A 19,842-nucleotide genomic window follows, 5' to 3' on the forward strand; every position below is an offset into this window, starting at 1 on the left:
ACAATTGGCTTTCACAGCTTTAGCTTGGAAATGAATCCTAACTCTGCCAAAGACTTTAGTGCTTGTTGTTTAGAAAAGGAAGTTTTCTTCAGCAAAACCATATTTGTATTAGCACTTTGTCACATCTGCAGTTAAAGTCAAATATTGCAACTTAAAAGAACAACCATGATAAATAGATGTAACTGCAGCTGTGCCTGAACAACAAAGACATCACATTTTAACACAACATTTAAACAGCTTTCTTGATTTTATTAAAGGCTTTGTGAGAAATGACCTCTGCTGCATACACATTTGTAACATAAAAATGTCCAGACATACATACAATTGAATTCTGTGTGAATCAATATCCAAATGAACTCGTGGAAATTCATTATTTTCAATTAAGTCCTCTTATTTTAATAACTATAAAGGCTGTTTATATGAACAACATACAAAGGTGTTTTGCTCGCTGCATAGTCCGCAAACATAGCAGGGGAAGTTCTGATCATTCTATACAGTTATTTGTAGTTGGGTTGTACTTGATACAGTACACATGCACTACTTCAGCTTATAGCTGTCAAAGATCTCCAAATTCCTCTAATATATCAAAGACATTTAAATAATTTAATTGCTACAAAAGTCCAGAATTAAAAGTTATTTCACCTCAGAAAGAACATCAGATGTTAGAGTGAATCCAGTCAGAGGAACACCTTTCACCAAACAGCTTCAAACACCACACCCATTCAAACCAAAGAGCTCCAAACCCATGAAATCATCCTTTCACAAAAGCTAAACCATCCAGCCAGCAGCCAGAAGAAACAACCCTCAAAGCCCCGCCTTCCCGTTCAGACGCACCAAAACCAAACCAAACGCACTATAGAGAGCCAGAGGAAACCCAGACACCAGAGAGAAAGATCGAGAGAGAGGGGAGGAATGAGAGGAAAGACGTTCCTCCACTCTGTGCTGTAACACGGGACGGAGGGACTGCTGGTTCAAACAAGTCCTGCAAAGACAAGAACACACACATTAACACACTGCCGGCTACCTCACACTACAACACACAGCAACATGAACTGTGAGATACAGTGAAACACACTGAGACCCATACACTGAGAGAAGTGATACTCTGACGTAAATGAGATGCAATGAGACACTTTGACTTAAACTAAAGCACACTACTGACACACTCACTGCTACTAAGATACTCGGACACACTGAGGCACTCTCACATACTCTGAGAACCCCCAAGAAAACTCTTGAGACACTGGAATACTTTAAAGTGAACTGACATACAGTATTTGTACATATAAATGATATATTACTGAGATACAATGCGATCTTAAACATTTTAAGACACTGCAACACTGATGTCAAATGTGTAAATATTTATATTTAAGTAACCAAAACACACGCCTCTCTCCATTTCTTTCTTCAAAGGGACAGTAGATGGTCACATTTAGAAGTCACACACACACACACACACACACACACACACACACACACACACACACACACACACACACACACACACACACACACACACACACACACACACACACACACACACACACACACACACACACACACACCACACACACACACACACACACACACACACACACACACACACACACACACACACACACACACACACACACACACACACACACACACACACACACACACACACACACACACACACACACACACACAACTTCACGCTCAAAAGACTTTCCAGGATGTATCCTGCACACAATGCGAGGAGCAGCACTTTAAACTAGAAGAGGGAGATCTGAAGCGACTCAAACTGTTTCACTCAAATGTAAACTGTTAGTTCATGAGTTCACTTTTCTAGGACTTTGAATAACCTCAACAGGATGTACAGTCACCCCAGAGTACAGAGAGGTCATCAAAAAAGCAAGTTCCTCAAAAATCTCAAAATAATTGGAATAACTTTCCTTAGGAATAGTAGAGCGTTGATTATTATAAAGAAGCTTCTCACAGGGAGCAGACCCCCTAACAAATAAAGAGAAAGCTTAAGACAGGTGAATGATGCTCACAAAAGAAAACATAGGAACAACTGAAGAAATCCCTACATGCAGTAGAAACACACAAACACAAGACACTATTATTACAGAAGAACATCCGTATATAACTTTAGGACGGCCCCTGGGGATCCTGTGGATGCAGGATGTGTTTGTGTGTTCTGAAAGCTTTGGGTATCATGTTTCTGTGCTGCTGCTCAAGTTTCCTCAAATTATTATCAATTTTAGCCGAGAGCAAACATTGTTTAAGTTGCTCCACAATATGAAAAATAAATTGTAGGTCAACCCCATTCAGAAGCTCTATCAAGCAGCTTACCATTAAAACATATCAATGCTGGCCAAAGACATTGTCTATGACCCCAATAATGTCCTGAATCACCAATACTAACTGTTAGAATGAAACCAGACGTGCAGACGTCCCACCATTTCAAAGGGTTAGGTTAATGCACTCGTTTGTGGAACAGTCAATCAAAGAAAGAAACACGGAGCTGAATCTCGGATCAAGTGTATGTTAAAGGGTTTCGATTATACTGTATTGTCTGCTGTGATTGGAGACGCACCTTAGCTTTTTATTCAATATTTTGTAATTTTTTAAGTTGCAAATGAAGCCTCTGTGAAAAAACAAAAACTCCAGGCTAATTAAAGTATCATCATCATCATCATTAAGACATCAACATTGTGTGTGCGTGTGTGTGGGGGGGGTTTGTGTGTGTGTGTGCGTGTGTGGGGTTTGCGTGTGTGTGTGTGGGGGGGGTGTGTGTGTGTGCGTGTGGGTTACTGACCTTTGGCCTGTTCCAGGTCAGAGTTCAGCTCCTGATCCGAGTGGCTGGGAGGTCTGTAGGGAGGGAGTTGTCTCAGAGGGGGGGGGGCTGGCACCTGCAGGAATGGAGTGCCTGTTATTCAGTGTTTGTGTTAGAGAGCGAGAGGAATGCCTCAGTGTGCTGAGGGTGTGCCGCCCTCTGCTGGACTCACTCTGATGGACCTCAACTACATCAGTTTGAATCTTTTTTAGTTTTGCATTTATGAAATGTGATTTGGATTTAAACACCCAGACAAATTGAATAAACACCACTGACTCTGCAGGACACCAACAGTGAGGAAGTCCCTTTTCTTACCGGAGACTCAGTCCTCGTTGATTTGTGTTTTTTGTAGCTGGGAGCTGTTAGAGACACAGGCTGAGACACACACACACACACACACACACACACACACACACACACACACACACACACACACACACACACACACACACACACACACACACACACACACACACACACACACACACACACACACACACACACACACACACACACACACACACACACACACACACACACACACACACACACACACACACACACACACACACACACACACACACACGTAAGACTTAAGTGTGCAATGATCATATTGTGTACTGTGCCCTAAGTGTGTGTGTCTCAGAGACAGTTTCATCCCACAGGCCATAAGAATGTTAAACACCTGAACCTTTGAAAGAACATCCATAACATTCATCTGGTTGTAACTTATACTTATATATATCAATATTCCAATTACTTGTATATAGACTATTCTGCACAATTTATATTATATTATATTTTATTTTATTTACTTGCACTATTATCCGTTTCATTGTGTTTCACTGTTGGATGAGTCTGTGACCTAAGAATGTCATTGTCATAACTACACTGTAGCTATGTACACATTACAATAAAAGCCTCTTGAATAGCGCTTTTCCTAATGTTCAAAAACACTTTGCAAAAAATCAGAAACAAAACAAAGAAAACATACACAATAGTCCTAATCCATGTGCAGAGTAAAATGGGGGGGGGGGCAAGGTTGTTTATGGTTTTGTAGGTGAGAAGTAATATTTTGAAGTCAATCCGGTGTTTGATGGGGAGCCAGTGGAGGATAGAGGTGATGTGGTCGGAGCGTGGGGTGAAGGTGAGCATACGGGCAAGGGAGTTTTGGACATATTGTAGTTTATTGAGGATGTATGCATCACACATGAATAATAACAGACACAATGAGCTGCTGTGTTCCAGAACAATGTCCTGGTATTTTAAAGTATATATATATATATATATATATATATATATATATATATATATATATATATATATATATATACACACACATATAAAGCTCTGAATGTGGAGACCACTCCACATTATTCTTAAATCTCAATCTCTACAAGTATGGCAGCCATCCCGTGTCTGTTGAGTTCCAATACATAGAAATGTAGTCAGTAGTTTGGTTACACCATATACTCCAGCACGTGCGTCAGCCAATCGGCTTGCTACTCCATCACTGCGAGTGGGACCCAGGCACCCCTCAAAAAACACACCCGTTTGCTCTCCTGGCTCCTAAATGGATCAGGACAGCAGAAACTCTGCATATCTTCCATCGCAAACTGAAAACGCATCTATTTTGAGTGAACCTTGGCAATGAAGTTATTGCTGAACATTTCTTTTTAAAAGTACTTTTTGAGTTAATTTAGGCCTTGTTACTAATTCACCAGTACTTACTATGGTATGATCTTGCTTGAAGTGAATATATCTGCACTTTTCATGTTGTTCAGAGTTTGATTCTTTATGGTTTTTGCACTTACTGTAAAGTTGCTTTGGATAAAAGCGTCAGCTACAGTAAATGATATGTAACGTAATGTAATAGAATAAAATAAAAATGTTTTCATTTTACTCAAACACATACCTATAAATAGTCAAATTAGAGAAACTGATAATGCTGCAGTGGTCTCTTCATTTTCTCCAGAGCTGTAATTTAATATATTATTGTGCCATTACTGAAGCGACAGTGCTGAAAGGAGGGGATTAACGCAGCAATTGGTCCCAGGCCCGATTCAAACCCGGGTCCTTCGCAAGGGGACCGGGCCTCGGTATAAAGGTCCCCAGCTCTGCAGTGTGAGCTGCCCACAATCAAATATTTTCAACCTACTATCAGATTGCCTCAGATGCTTTTCAGTCAGCCTCCAATATAAGGAAGCTGGACAGTTCCTGGTTTTATCACTCGCCCTGTCCTTGAAGAACAGCTGATTTTTTAAACTGCAACACCAACACCAACAGTGTTAATTCATCATGGCATTTCATCTTATAGGTCTCTGGGTTTTTAATTCTACTACTTTCATCCATTTAGGTATGTAAGGTGATCATCGTTACTGAACCGCGAGTTATATTAGAAAGGTTTGCAGGGAGGATTTTATTCCCCCCTCCTCCAGTACTGTTCATCCTGTATAATAAAGCTCTACTGTGTGTGTGTGTGTGTGTGTGTGTGTGTGTGTGTGTGTGTGTGTGTGTGTGTGTGTGTGTGTGTGTGTGTGTGTGTGTGTGTGTGTGTGTGTGTGTGTGTGTGTGTGTTTTTACCCGTGGAGTGGTGGACAGGCTCTGGACGATGAAGACCACGGGGCTCGGAGCTGATTTGATGGCATTCACCGCCTCCTCATGACTGGCCACTCGTAGGTCAACACCTGACACCTGCACACAAACATCAGCCAGCGCTCAAATATCAAGCCAAACACTTTACCCGTTGAAGATAAAAGGAAAAACTAATCTAAAGAAGTCATTGCAATCTTTCAAAACCCATCATTTCAGGGTTTAGCTCAGCTGTCTGATGGACAGATCCAGGAAATATTTCCCGCCAAAAGCACTAACCCTCTGTCTCACGTCCCTCAAAGAGCTCAAAGCATTATTTTAGTTTCTCTTTTGTTTCTTACTGGACTTTTCCCTTTCAATAATCCTCATTTATTCATTTGTATATACTGTGTGCACAATTGTTAGTCAAGTGAGTAGTTTGACCATATCATCATTGTTGCTCATATTGTCCAACTCCAAGCTGTATAAACTTGAATGCGTATTGGAGTTAAGCATATCAGCTGATGTGTACAGTATGTGTGTAATGAGGGAGGGTGATCTAATGAGATCAACACCCTATATCAATGTGTGCAGAACTATTAGCAGCTTCTTTTCCTCAGGTAAAATGGGCCAAAAAAGAGATTTAACTGAAGTCAAACATTTTAAAAGTATTTCAGAGGGATGCAGCTTGACATATCTAAGATATTGGGGCGTGATCACAAAACAATCAACGGTTTTGTTGCAAATAGACAACAGGGTCGCAAGAAACGTGTTGAGACAAAAAGACGCAAATGAAGTGCCAAAGATCTGAGAAGAATCAAACGTGAAGCACTAGGAAGCCATTATCCTCCAGTGCCGTCATACTCCAGAACTGTGACCTACCTGAGGGCCCAGAAGTCTCAGGTGTTCAGAGACATGGCATAGGGAAGGAAGGCTGAAACCACCACTGAACAAGACACATGAGATCAAGACTAGGCCAAGAAACATCTGAAGACAGATTTGTCAAAGGTTTTCTGGACTGATGAGATGAGGGTGACTCTGGACGGACCAGATGGATGGGTGGCTGGATCAGTACCGGGCCCAGAGCTCCACTTCCACTCAGACCCCAGCAAGGTGGAGGTGGTGCATGTATTACTAAAGATGAGCTAGTTTGGCCTTTTCAGGTTGAAGAAGTGAGGGTTGACTCAAAATCAACTCCCAACCCTGCTGCCAGTTTTTAGAACACACTTTAGAAGACACAAAAAGAAGACCATGATTTTATGCAGGACAATGCTCCATCGCATGCATCGAAGTGCTCCTCTGCGTGGCTAGCTGTGAGGAGGCTGTGGTTGATCGTCCACAGATCCAGAAACTGACAGACTCCATGAATGGAAGGCTCGTGATTGTTATTGAAGAGAAGAGTCATTCATTACTGTTTTTTTTATCTCAGACATTTTTATTTGTACATTTTTAGTTGTTTGTTTATTATTCTCACTTTAACAGATGAAAATAAACAAGTGAGTTTTCATTTTTCCTTTAGTTGCATATTAGTTCTGCACACTAATAGTCCACCCAATGATTGTGCACACCTCACTTTTACTTTCTTAAATATTGAGACTTGAGGTTTATTAATATTTTGGATTTGCAGAGAGCACTCTAATTTTTCAATGATAAAATGGATCCTCAAAAATACAACTTGCCTTAAAATTGTATTTAAAAACTTCAATTACTTTGTGTGAAGGCTACAAGCATCACAACCAACCACTGAGGACCTGACATCGACTCATCACACTCTTCTTCCTCCGCAGGCTGTGGAGGTTCAACATGGACTCCAGGATACTCTGCAACTTCTACAGGCATCCTACAGGTGCACCATAGAGAGCATCCTGACCTTCTACAGGTGCACCATAGAGAGCATCCTGACCTTCTACAGGTGCACCATAGAGAGCATCCTGACCTTCTACAGGTGCACCATAGAGAGCATCCTGACCTTCTACAGGTGCACCATAGAGAGCATCCTGACCTTCTACAGGTGCACCATAGAGAGCATCCTGACCTTCTACAGGTGCACCATAGAGAGCATCCTGACCTTCTAAAGGTGCACCATAGAGAGCATCCTGACCTTCTACAGGTGCACCATAGAGAGCATCCTGACCTTCTACAGGTGCACCATAGAGAGCATCCTGACCTTCTACAGGAGCACCATAGAGAGTATCCTGACCTTCTACAGGTGCACCATAGAGAGGATCCTGACCTTCTCCAGGTGCACCATAGAGAGCATCCTGACCTTCTACAGGTGCACCATAGAGAGCATCCTGACCTCCTACAGGTGCACCATAGAGAGCATCCTGACCTTCTACAGGTGCACCATAGAGAGGACCCTGACCTTCTACAGGTGCACCATAGAGAGCATCCTGACCTTCTACAGGTGCACCATAGAGAGGACCCTGACCTTCTACAGGTGCACCATAGAGAGCATCCTGACCTTCTACAGGTGCACCATAGAGAGGACCCTGACCTTCTACAGGTGCACCATAGAGAGCATCCTGACCTTCTACAGGTGCACCATAGAGAGCATCCTGACCTCCTACAGGTGCACCATAGAGAGCATCCTGACCTTCTACAGGTGCACCATAGAGAGGACCCTGACCTTCTACAGGTGCACCATAGAGAGCATCCTGACTGGCTGCATCACGGCCTGGTACGGCAGCTGCACCGCCCTCAACTGTAAGACTCTAAACCGTATTTAATTTCGTCTTAATGTACAATATATAATTTCATATTCTGTTCTTGTATACATCATATTCTATTTACATAGACTTCTTGCACTATTTTTTATTTGTTTTTTTGTATTTTAATATATATGTTGCATCGTTGGAAGAGCTCGGGTCAGAAGAATTTCATTGCCATTTCTACACTGTAGCTTATGTGCATATGACAATAAAACCTTTGAATCTTGAGTCTTTGAATCTTATTTCTTTTTTAAACAACTTTATTTTACTAGATTGAGTGCACGCAATCTTGTTTGAAATGGTGATTGTTAATTGTGTGTTGTGTTAATCCTAGTATTGTCAGTGTCTTCCAGCTCACCTTGCTCCTGGCAAACGGCTGAGCTGATGAACAGCACCTGCCTATGTCGATGCACCTGGCTTGGACTGTGTCATTCCCCTAAAACCTTGAGGGGTGTTTAAGAGGCTACTTTATCTAAGCCACCCATCTTTAAAGTCTTCTCTCCCCTGCACTCAACAAGGGACTCGCCAGCATTGGTATACATTCCTGCAGTGTGGAGAGAAAGACAGTTACTCTTGGGAAGAAGAGCATTTTGCATGTCACCCATTTTGGCAAATGTTTTGTTTATAAATGAATGCTAGATTCTAGATTGTGTCTGTTTATATTATAAATAATTCACTTTCTTTTCATCCTAATTGATTGTGTTACCCATCCTAAAAACTGTACATATATTTTGGGTAAATAAAACCTTATTTTGTCAACCTTTACCTGCATTCCTAGTCTTTGCGAAAAGCCCTTTGAATGTCCTTATGTTGAAAGTTGCTATATAAATGAACTTGCCTTGACTTGCCTTCTCTGGTTCTTCAAACTTTGCAAACGTGTATAATGTATTCAGAATATGTTTATATGTTTTAATAGTAGGTTGATCTATTATAGTGTATAGGGATGATGTTTGAAAGCCGGACAGTCATTTCAGTAAGTAATGATTTCACAGCAAAATCTGTTTTCAAACCCATCATTTAATTTAATTTTTTTCCAAGTTATAGCCGAGAGAAGCGCACATGGTAAGTACAAATGAATACCCAGCCCTCGTACCTCAAGGATCTTGTCCCCAGTCTTCAGACACTGTGTTTTGGCAGCAGGGCTGTTCTTTAACACCTGTTTGATGAAGATCCCCTTCAGTTCCTCTCCGTTCTTCAGACGCTTGATGACCTGATGACCTCCCACGATGCTCAGACCCAGAGACTGGCCCTCCTCAGGCCACACCTCCACCCTGCAGGGCGCACAGACACGTGGTTAGTTATAAACGTTGTCAGGTCTTTTCCTTCAATGCGTTGAAAATAAATGCCACTGAGCAAGGGATGCACAATTAATGTTAGTTTTATTGAAAGGGCATTATGGAGTAGTGTAATATCCAAATCGCAGTTAAGACAAATTATGCAAAAATATAATTTGGAACAATTGTGGAGCTGCAGACAGGCCTAAATATGGTATTTTACGATGTGTGTGTGTTTGTGTGTCAGACTTGGAGTACCGATTTTTGGGACATGTGACTCGACTCAGACTCGTGCAGGGATGGATTCCGACTTGGACTGGACTCGGACATTTGCGATCGGACTTGGACTAGAGCAAGTTTTGTCTTGAGTACGGATGTACTCTGCCCCAGGCGTGTGCAGCTGCGAGGCGAGATCTCGTACCGTATTTCAGTTTAAAGATGTTCAGAGACTATAAACCTGCGATGGTGTCAGTGGGTCACTGTTTAATGTAGACCGTTTTTATTTGCAGCTCTTTCAAGGCAATCTTGGAATTGACCAATCCTTGATAATAATATTCAAATTAATAATAAGCCTTATATTTGTATAGCACCTTTCATACAAGAAATGCATGAAAAGTGCTTCTCAGCAGTTATATAGTCAAATTAGTATAAAGTAGACAAAATAAAAGCAATGCAGAAAATACAAAATATTGAGAGAGGAGGTCAGAACCATGACATCTTGCTGCCAGGAGAACAACCTCCATCTCAACGTCAGCAAACCAAGGAGCTTATTGTGGATTACAGGAAGCAGCAGAGAGAGGGACACGCCCACATCGCCATCAATGGGACTACATGGAGAGAGTCAGCAGCTTCAGGTTCCTCTGTGTCCACATCACTGAGGACCTGACATGGACTCTTCAGACAAACACCATCACCAAGAAAGCTCGACAGCGGCTCTTCTTCCTCCGCAGGCTGCAGAGGTTCAACATGGACTCCAGGATACTCTGCAACTTCTACAGGTGCACCATAGAGAGCATCCTGACCTTCTACAGGTGCACCATAGAGAGCATCCTGACCTTCTACAGGTGCACCATAGAGAGCATCCTGACCTTCTACAGGTGCACCATAGAGAGCATCCTGACCTTCTACAGGCGCAGCATAGAGAGGCATACCTGACCTTCTACAGGTGCACCATAGAGAGGATCCTGACCTTCTACAGGTGCACCATAGAGAGCGTCCTGACCTTCTACAGGTGCACCATAGAGAGCATCCTGACCTTCTACAGGTGCACCATAGAGAGGCATCCTGACCTACTACAGGTGCACCATAGAGAGCATCCTGACCTTCTACAGGTGCACCATAGAGAGCATCCTGACCTTCTACAGGTGCAGCATAGAGAGCATCCTGACCTTCTACAGGTGGCACCATAGAGAGGATCCTGACCTTCTACAGGTGCACCATAGAGAGCGTCCTGACCTTCTTACAGGTGCACCATAGAGAGCATCCTGACCTTCTATCCTGACGTCGCTGATTTCTCCCCAACGGCGTTGGGGTCGATGATCGTGTTGCTTTTAATTAGTGATGGGAATTATGGCTCTTGAAGGGAGCCGGATCTTATGGCTCCGTTCCTTTCAAAGAGCCGTTAAAAAAAACAAGTATAATAAACTTTTGTGCAAAACAGATTTTAGAGCAAATCGAACAACAACACCAAAAACATTTAGGAATAAATAGGAAAACTACTTCTGAACAATATTTAAAGTATTATAAAAACAGAGTAAAAAAAAATAGAGATGAATCTGTGAGCTGCTTTGTCAAAAACAGGAGATGAGCTGCTCCTGGCCTATGGCCTGCTTGCTGCTTGAGAAGCACTGGCGCCGTCTCCGTCATTATTGTTGGAACCTTGTTGTCTCAACTCGGCCACTTGCACCGTCGGATGCTGTGTTTTTAAGTGGCGATGGAGATTATTTGTTGACCCTGCTTTAAAGGATATTTTGCCTTTACAAATGGTGTGCTTTATCACTGCCTGGGTTTTGGTTGAAGTGCATCCAAATGCTGCTGCGTTTTCGCGTTTTGGCTCATTTTCCATCCGAAAAACACGTCGTCTACCTGTCCTGTACCACTTGTTATGACCTCTCTCTCTTATCTCGCGTATTCCGTTAAGACCGTTAAGACCCACCCCATCTCACTCCTCGTGCTGAAACCTACCAATCAGAGTAGGGGCGGGTCTTCACAGAATACATTTGGGGAACAAAATCAAGCTTTTTAAAAGGCGAGTGGATTTTGGCAGGCAGTGAGTGCGGACCAACGATTGAACGATAAAAATAACTAATCAAATAATTGGCTCGTTTGCGACCGACACATCACTACTTTTAATCATACAAAGCCAGATTAAATTAAATAACTACTTCTCAACCCATGTACTTTTACGGAAGAGGATTAGGGCCACATTAAAAAAAAATTAGGAGGATTTGAGAAAAAACAATTCTGACTTTTTTCTCAGAATTCTGACTTTTTTTCTCAGAACAAACAAATATTATTCTTTTTTGGGAGAAAAAAGTCAGAATTCTGACTTTAATCTCAAAATTCGGACTTTAAAGTCAGAAGAAATACCGGTAACTGTAGAGAACCAGCTTCAGTGAGAGACTTACACATTGCAGTAGGCAACAATGGAGGACGTGAGTGAATTTCTGCGTGCCAGAGGGGTCCAAGAGGAAACCATATTGCAAATGGAAGAACAAAAGGTGAGTTATAAATATATAAGTGTGTTTTGGGCCTTCGTAAAAAACAACGAAAAGGCGTTAGAATGTGAATGTGAAAATGCAGACATTGATGAGCTAGCAGCAAGTGCATTAGCTTATATGCTATGTGCTTCCCCCCCCCCCATCTAATTCGGTAAATAATGGTTTAGTTCGTTGACACGCAAGTTTGTGGCTTGTTGGAACAGTGACGACTAACCAAGAGCAACAGCCTGGTGGTTTCATGTTTCTGTAGAGATTTCATTAAGTGTGTTTAACAAGGCAGCTAGCAGCTAGCTGAGAGCCTGACAGCTACCGCTCACCTGCCTGGCGGGAAAAACATATCGGCCATACTTCCATACTTTTTTTGGCTGTCATTACTTCAAATTATTTTGCCTGTAACAGTTTAGAGATCAGTGGTCCAAAGTACAACGCAAGGAGGGTAGTTGCTATATATATACCCAAAATTCGCCCAGTATAACCCTCTCGGTACTGTAGCATTGTTACCACAGGGGTTTGGGCCATTGTCCTTTTACCCCCACAATCACAGAATTATCAGCATATGAATATGAATCCTGATGTACTGTCTGAAGGGGAATTAAAACAGCAGGACAATGTTGGTAATTTGATCTAGTATGTGTTGCTGCGTATCATGTCAGTCTCTAACGTTACTGAGTGTAACTACTCTGGTCTTAAAATAATGTTACGCATCGAACTGATGTCCACAATCATATTTATTTGCCTCTTGGAACAAGTTAAAAACACTTTTAAGGGTTATACTTATGTAAAGGTTATAAACTTTAGGGTAAACAGGGAAACTAGTAGTTTCTGTGACAACAGTACCATCATGGCAAAAACTGGCTTTTTAAGGGTTAATATTCTGAAAATTCATGAATGTTTTGTATTATGAACAGGACTGATTTGGTCTGCGAAATGGCAAAATAGTATATCTATACAACGTATGTACAAGGGTTGACAATAGTTATACAATGTGCACAAACTTGCTTGTGTTTTCTTTTCTTTCTTCTTTGCAGATTGACAGCGACGTCATTGGCCTTATGGATGATGCCACTCTTCAAAAATACATCCCCTCCTACGGAGACCGAATTGCCATCTTTAATTATTGTAGAAGTAAAAAGCCCACATCAAAGCGAAAAAAAGGCCTTTATGAAAGACTGAGGGGAAAAAATGACACTGAGATCGGAAAGTTCTCAAGGAACGCATCAGGTACAGAAACAAGAAAAAACACAGACAAAGAAGCTGAAAGCCACAAGAAATATTGAAATAGGGCTGGATTCACAATGACACACACACAACCAAACAAGTAAGGGCAAAACAAGGGAGGTGGCACTAGAACAATTTAAAGGGGACCTATCATGCAAAATGCACTTTTGTACGTCTTTTACACATGAATATGTGTCCCCGGTGTTCCAGGGAACTCAACCAAGTGTCAGAAACACAACCCTCTCTAGTTTCCTCCATACCCAAATCTCTAAAAAAGGGGCTGGCAACCGGATCTGATCAAAACTGATCCAGATTTGAACACTTTCCTGATGTCCAGGACAGTGGCGCTACGGCTATTGGCCAACTCCACCAATCAGGAGGAGGACAACCACGGCATGCCGTTCGAAAGCGCTGGGAGACGTTGTAGTACATATGCCAGGGCCTCTAGATGGTGCTGTTCTCACAGAATCAACCCTTGCTAAAACAGGTCTAAAAAATGTCAAATTGAGTCAAAATGAGGCATGGCTAAAATGCATGATCTGTTTGGTATTTGAAAAAAAAAAGTATAAATATGCCTTATATAGGTATGGTCCTACACTATATTATTCAAATATAGCATGATAGGTCCACTTTAAAAAGAAAAAATCAACTAATGCTGGTTTGAATGAAATCCTTGAAACAGGAAAGACACTATTTTTTCCTGATGGAATATCACCTAAATGACCTGAATCAGAGTTCGACTTTGAGGTGTTTTAAACAAAACTGCCTTACAGCTGAAACGTGCCCTTCAATTAGCACAATGTACGAAACTGTGCAAATGACAATGTTGCGATTTTACTTTTCGCTGACAGCGACACAGTTGAAGAGATATTTGAGTTTAATCTTGTCTCGGGTGAAAATGACCACTACACAGATGTCATTGTTTTGGACGACACACAGCGATCACTAGACATTTCTAGTGATCCTGAAATCACCTTTGGTCCTCATTTCGGCATCGAGGAAGATGAAGAAGACACACTCATATTTGAGAATTGTCCTGTCCCCGCCAGTCCACTTGAGGCAGAGAAACAACTAACAATCACTGTACATCATGCAAACACCCTACATGACATGATTACTGCCTTTTTCTGATGCAGAGATTTTAAACAATCATTGAATGTGAGGCGCATTCTCCCAGACAACAAGGAAGAAGCAGGCAGTGGTTTCTGGGGGTACTGAAGGGATGTTCTCAGCTGCTTTCTGGCAAGAATTCTATAAGAGATGCACACTTGGGACAACAGTTAAAGTGCCCTTCATTCGCCATGATTTTCCTGCTGAAACATGGAAGGCAATTGGAGAGAATCCTTTTGAAAGGTTACCAAGATTGTGAATATTTCCCAAACAAACTTGCACTGCCTTTCCTTGAACAGGTGCTGTTTGATAATGTGTACAATGACCTCAAGCATATTTTATGCAACTTGTGAGCAGCCAAGAAAGTGAAGTTTTGATGCAAGCGCTGACTGATTTCACTGCAGCTGACACTGATGACCTTTTGGAGGTTCTCGACAGCTACTGTATGGCTGTAGAAGGAAAGTCAGCACAGAGAATCTTCCTAAAATAATTGAAGAAATTGCCCACAAAGAGATGGGTCCAAAAACCGATGTTCGTTATTGACTGCTGGAGGGAGATTAACCATCAACATCTTGACCTCAGTCCAGAGGCACTTACTAAGTTGTTGACATGCAACCCACCACAAAAAAAGTCCTGCAAACTACTGAAAATTTGATGTTGATTTGACTACAAACCAAAAGGAGGTAGCAAATCATCTGAAAAGATTCATCAGAGAGCTACATGAGAGTAAACTTCAGAAGTTTCTACGGTTCTGCACAGGATCTGATCTCATCATGACAGACAGCATCTACGAGGAATTTGAGAAAATGAGTCCACAAGAAGACCGATTGCGCACACATGTGGGAATATTCTGCACATAGCTGACAGCTATGAGAAACTTCCCCAGATTTCCGTTCGGAATTCAATGCAGTTCTTGAGAGCAATGTGTGGGTTATGGACATTGTTTAGACCTCCAACAACCATAACCAAACCAATCCAAACTGTTAACCTGTGAGAGCCCTGAGCCTGTTTTTCAGGTCTCAGGCTCGAAAATGACATTCCCAGAACAAATGACCATATCTTCCCTTCTAAAAGGGTTAAATTAATAATCTTTTTTCTCAAGTAATGATAAACCTGTGAGTTGGATGTAGAAAAGTCAGAATCAATATAGATGTTTTTTATTTAAAGAAAATTCAGATTGAACATAGTAAAAAACTGTAAATTATAGTGTCCGTCCAAAAATTATTTTTTATTTATAGTGAAAACTACCCTTGGATTGCATATTGACTATTATTCTCCAGTAGATGGAGGCTGAGGTTGCTGCAATGTCCACGAACATAGTGAATTATAATATTATTATTACTCATACTACTTTTATTAATGACTCATCTCAGAAGGAAATGAAATATTTGACCTGAACAAGATTAAGGTAACAGAATTGGATAAGACTTTTGTCCAAAAAGTCTCCTGTGAAGTGCCCATCTTCCTGGAGAGTTTGGAACAGGTTCATCCAGAACTGAGCACTCTATTTGCGGAGTATACCCCACCATCCTTCAATGCGCTGGTTTGCTGTGCTTCTTCCATAAAGGAAACTTCTCTCCCCAGCAAAACTGTCTGGGTCGTTCCTTCGCAAAAACATCTGCATTTCTTCAACATTAACATTTTCTGTGACCCTGTCTGCACGAATCCTCTCTGGACATCCACCTATACCTGAAACTGTTTTGATAAAGTAACTTGCAACTACTTTAGGATCACTGTTTGTGGTATAGGCCTCCATAGCGGCTAAAACCATCTATACAGCCGTTGATGGCAATGCCATAGGGCTTTAGCTTATCATAACCATCCATGTGCCAAAGTGCATTTGGCCCTCTGCATCTGTACTGACGTCTTCTCAAGCGGTGGGCTCGTCTTAATTCCACACCTTGTGGATCAACCAGTTTGATGATGCGTCTTATGCTATCTTGTGACACAACAAGGCCCTGTTGAATTGCACGGAGATGTAGCCAACGCTATCCCTGCATCTGTCCATTGGTCATGATCTCATGCTGTACAAAAGCTAGCACTTTCCTCCAAGTCAGACTGGTTCTTCCTCCTGAACAGGTTAAGTCTTCTACAATTCTCTTTAATGTTCGGACACTAATTACAATGTGATTAGTATGTGCCAAATAGCAAGTATTTCTTTGTTACTTAGGGAAAGTCTGAAGTATAGTTTAATTAAGTCATCCAAATCCAGCCCTGCAGGCATTGTTGTGAGCAGCGCAGCAAACTGATGTAATGCAGAATATAAAGAGGACAATTTGGTATTCGTAGGAGGGGTTGTAATATGGCAGTTGAAGTTGAATTGTACATCAGACAATAACATTGCTTTTAATCTGCAAAAAATAAAAGACATTGTTTAAATATTGTAAGGTTAAGACTCTTCTTCCTATTTTACACAGTATATGCTCAGTAAAAGTGTCCATTACGGAGTACTGATCTTATTTATCAGGAACACTTTATATGCAGGAACAAAAATCCTACCTTTAATTTAAAGCCAGAAAGTGTTAAATACTCTTACTTTTAACCTCACTAACTTGTTTCATAAAATGTTGTATTTTTTTACAATATAATTTTTCCACAACCACAACTGTCTTACTTCATTCTAGACGAGATGATGTTTGAGATTTTGATCATTTTTATGGTTAATAGCCTTCTGATTGTCAGCTAGTTGCTAGCTGCCTTGTTAAACACACTTAATGAAATCTCTACAGAAACATGAAAACCACCAGGCTGTTGCTCTTGGTTAGTCGTCACTGTTCCAACAAGCACAAACTTGCGTGTCAACGAACTAAACCATTATTTACTGAATTAGATGGGGGGGGAAGCCATAGCATATAAGCTAATGCACTTCAATCAATGTCTGCATTTCACATTCACATTCTTTTCGTTGTTTTTACGAAGGCCCAAAACACACTTATATATTTATAAACTCACCTTTGTTCTTCCATTTGCAATATGGTTTCAAGGTTCAAGGTTCTTATTGTCAATCTGACATAGCTACAGAGTCATTATGCAGTTGAAAATCTTATGTCACAGGCTTCTCCAACAATGCAACATAATAACATAATAACAATAAGAGCATGAGCAATACAAAAATAATAATAGTTATAAAATGAAATAAAGTTATGATGTGGAATAGTGCAATAGAGTCTATATACAAGTTATTGGAATGATTTATATATATTAGGTATTAGATACATACTACTGAGTAGCAGATGAATGTTTGATGTTTGTTTTAACAGTTCAATTGTTTTAACAGGCTCACTGCCCGCGGGAAGAAACTGTCTCCGAATCTTCTTGTCCTTGCCAGGATGCTGCGGTAACCGTCTGCCAGACGGCAACAGAAAGAACAGTTTGTGGCTGGGGTGATGGGTGGGTCTTTGATAATCCGTAGTGATTTCTTCTCCTGAGCCGCTGGGAGTAAAGGTCCTCCATGGATGGCAGCTCCGTCCTGGTGATGTGCTGTGCAGTTTTCACCACCCTCTGTAAAGCCTTACGATGTGAGGTCGGTGCAGCTGCCGTACAGGCCGTGATGCTGCCCAGTCAGGATGCTCTCTATCGTGCACCTGTAGAAGGTCAGGATACTCTCTATGGTGCACCTGTAGAAAGTTGCAGAGTATCCTGGAATCCATTTTGAACCTCCTCAACCTGCGGAGGAAGAAGAGCCGCTGTCGAGCTTTCTTGGTGATGGTGGTGGTGTGAAGAGACCATGTCAGGTCCTCAGTGATGTGGACCCCAAGGAGACCTGAAGCTTTTGACTCTCTCCACCGTAGTCCCATTGATGGCGATGGGGCGTGTCCCTCTCCCTGCTGCTTTCCTGTAGTCCACAATCAGCTCCTTTGTTTTGCTGATGTTGAGATGGAGGTTGTTATCCTGGCACCAAGATGTCAGGTTTTCGATCTCCTCTCTGTACGCCGTCTCGTCATCATCTGTGATCTGGCCGATGACGGTCGTGTCATCAGCAAACTTCACGATGGTGTTGGAGCTGTGTGTGGCCACGCGAGTCGTGAAGTGAACAGGGAGTAGAGGAAGAGGGCTGAGCACGCAGCCTTGAGGGGCACCGGTGTTTAGAATCAGGGTGGAGGATGTGATGTTTCCCACCCGCCACTGCCTGGGGTCTGCCCGTCAGGAAAGTTCAGGATCCAGTCACAGAGGGGCGCTGTTGAGCCCGAGATCTCTGAGCTTGATGGCCAGCTTGGAGGGGCACAATGGTATTGAATGCTGAACTGTAAGTCCAATGAACAGCATTCTCACATATGTGTTTCCTGTTTCTTCGGGTCCAGGTGTGAGAGGGCAGCGTGGAGGGTGAGGGCTATGGCGTCGTCTGTGGACCTGTTTGCTCTGTAGGCAAACTGCAGGGGGTCCAGAGATTCAGGGAGGGAGGAGGTGATGAATAATTTGACTAACCGCTCAAAGCCACTTCATTATGATGGAGGTGAGTGCTACTGGGCGGTAGTCGTTGGGGCAGGTGATGATTGTCTTTTTTGGGGACAGGAATGATGGTGGAGTGTTTAAGACATGTGGGGACTACAGACTGCAGCAGGACCTGTTGAAGATGTCTGTGAACCACCTCTGGCCCAGCTGAAAACTGCACACACACCCTGAGAACAACGGCCAGGGATGCCATCAGGTCCAGGAGCCTTGTGTGGGTTAACCCTTTTAAAGGATTTACACACATCTGCCCTGTTTAAAAAACAAAAGGGCAGTGTAGCTCCTGGTCACCTCTGTACCTCCACAGCCCGGCTGCTCTCAAAGCGTGCAAAAAAGCTGTTCAGCTCATCCTGGGAGAGATGCGCACGGCAGACACTCCCAGCAGCACCCCCCCGCTGCTCCTTTGTAGTCAGTCATTGTCCTTAGTCCCGCCCACTATTCCTAGTGTTACAAAGCCTTTGAAGGTCAGATTCCACCTTGTCTTTGTACTGTCCTCTTTGCATTTTAATTGCTCTCCGGAGATCATACCTAGACTTCCTGTAACTCCCTCCAAATCTCCAGCTCTCTGTGCGCGATAGTGCGCGCTTTCAGTTTGCCGCGCACCTCACCGTTTACCCAGGGCTTTTGATTTGGGAATGTCCCGTACAGAAACCTTCGGTACCACGTCATCGATGCATTTCCCAATGTAGCAGATGACAGTGTCCGTGTGTGTGTTGATGTTTATTGTCCTCAAACACACTCCAATCCGTGGATGCCAAAGCAATCCTGCAGTGCCTCATCTGACTCCACGCTCCATCGTTGTACTGTTCTTGTATCGGTCTGTCCCTTTTAAGTTTCTGCTTGTACGCAGGCAACAACAGTAATGAGATATGGTCTGATTTGCCGAAGGGGAGGGCGAGGGAGAGCCTTATATCCATTCCGGAAAGGGGAATAAACATGGTCCAGTATGTTTCCCCCCGCGCGTC

General features: G+C 42.3%; 1 protein-coding gene across 1 annotated transcript in view; it reads right to left on the reverse strand.

Annotated features, from left to right (window-relative positions):
• Positions 1-228: 228 nt before the first annotated feature.
• LOC117491104 (inaD-like protein) overlaps positions 229-19,842 on the reverse strand; it is a 108,336-nt gene continuing 88,722 nt past the window's right edge. Inside the window, 5 exon segments of the mRNA XM_034140955.1 lie at positions 229-982; positions 2,807-2,900; positions 3,140-3,199; positions 5,408-5,518; positions 9,200-9,377. Coding sequence (XP_033996846.1) covers positions 972-982; positions 2,807-2,900; positions 3,140-3,199; positions 5,408-5,518; positions 9,200-9,377 — 454 coding nt within the window. The 3' untranslated portion in view covers positions 229-971.

Source organism: Trematomus bernacchii, unplaced genomic scaffold, assembly GCF_902827165.1.
Source record: "Trematomus bernacchii unplaced genomic scaffold, fTreBer1.1, whole genome shotgun sequence".
NCBI classification, from domain to species: domain Eukaryota; kingdom Metazoa; phylum Chordata; class Actinopteri; order Perciformes; family Nototheniidae; genus Trematomus; species Trematomus bernacchii.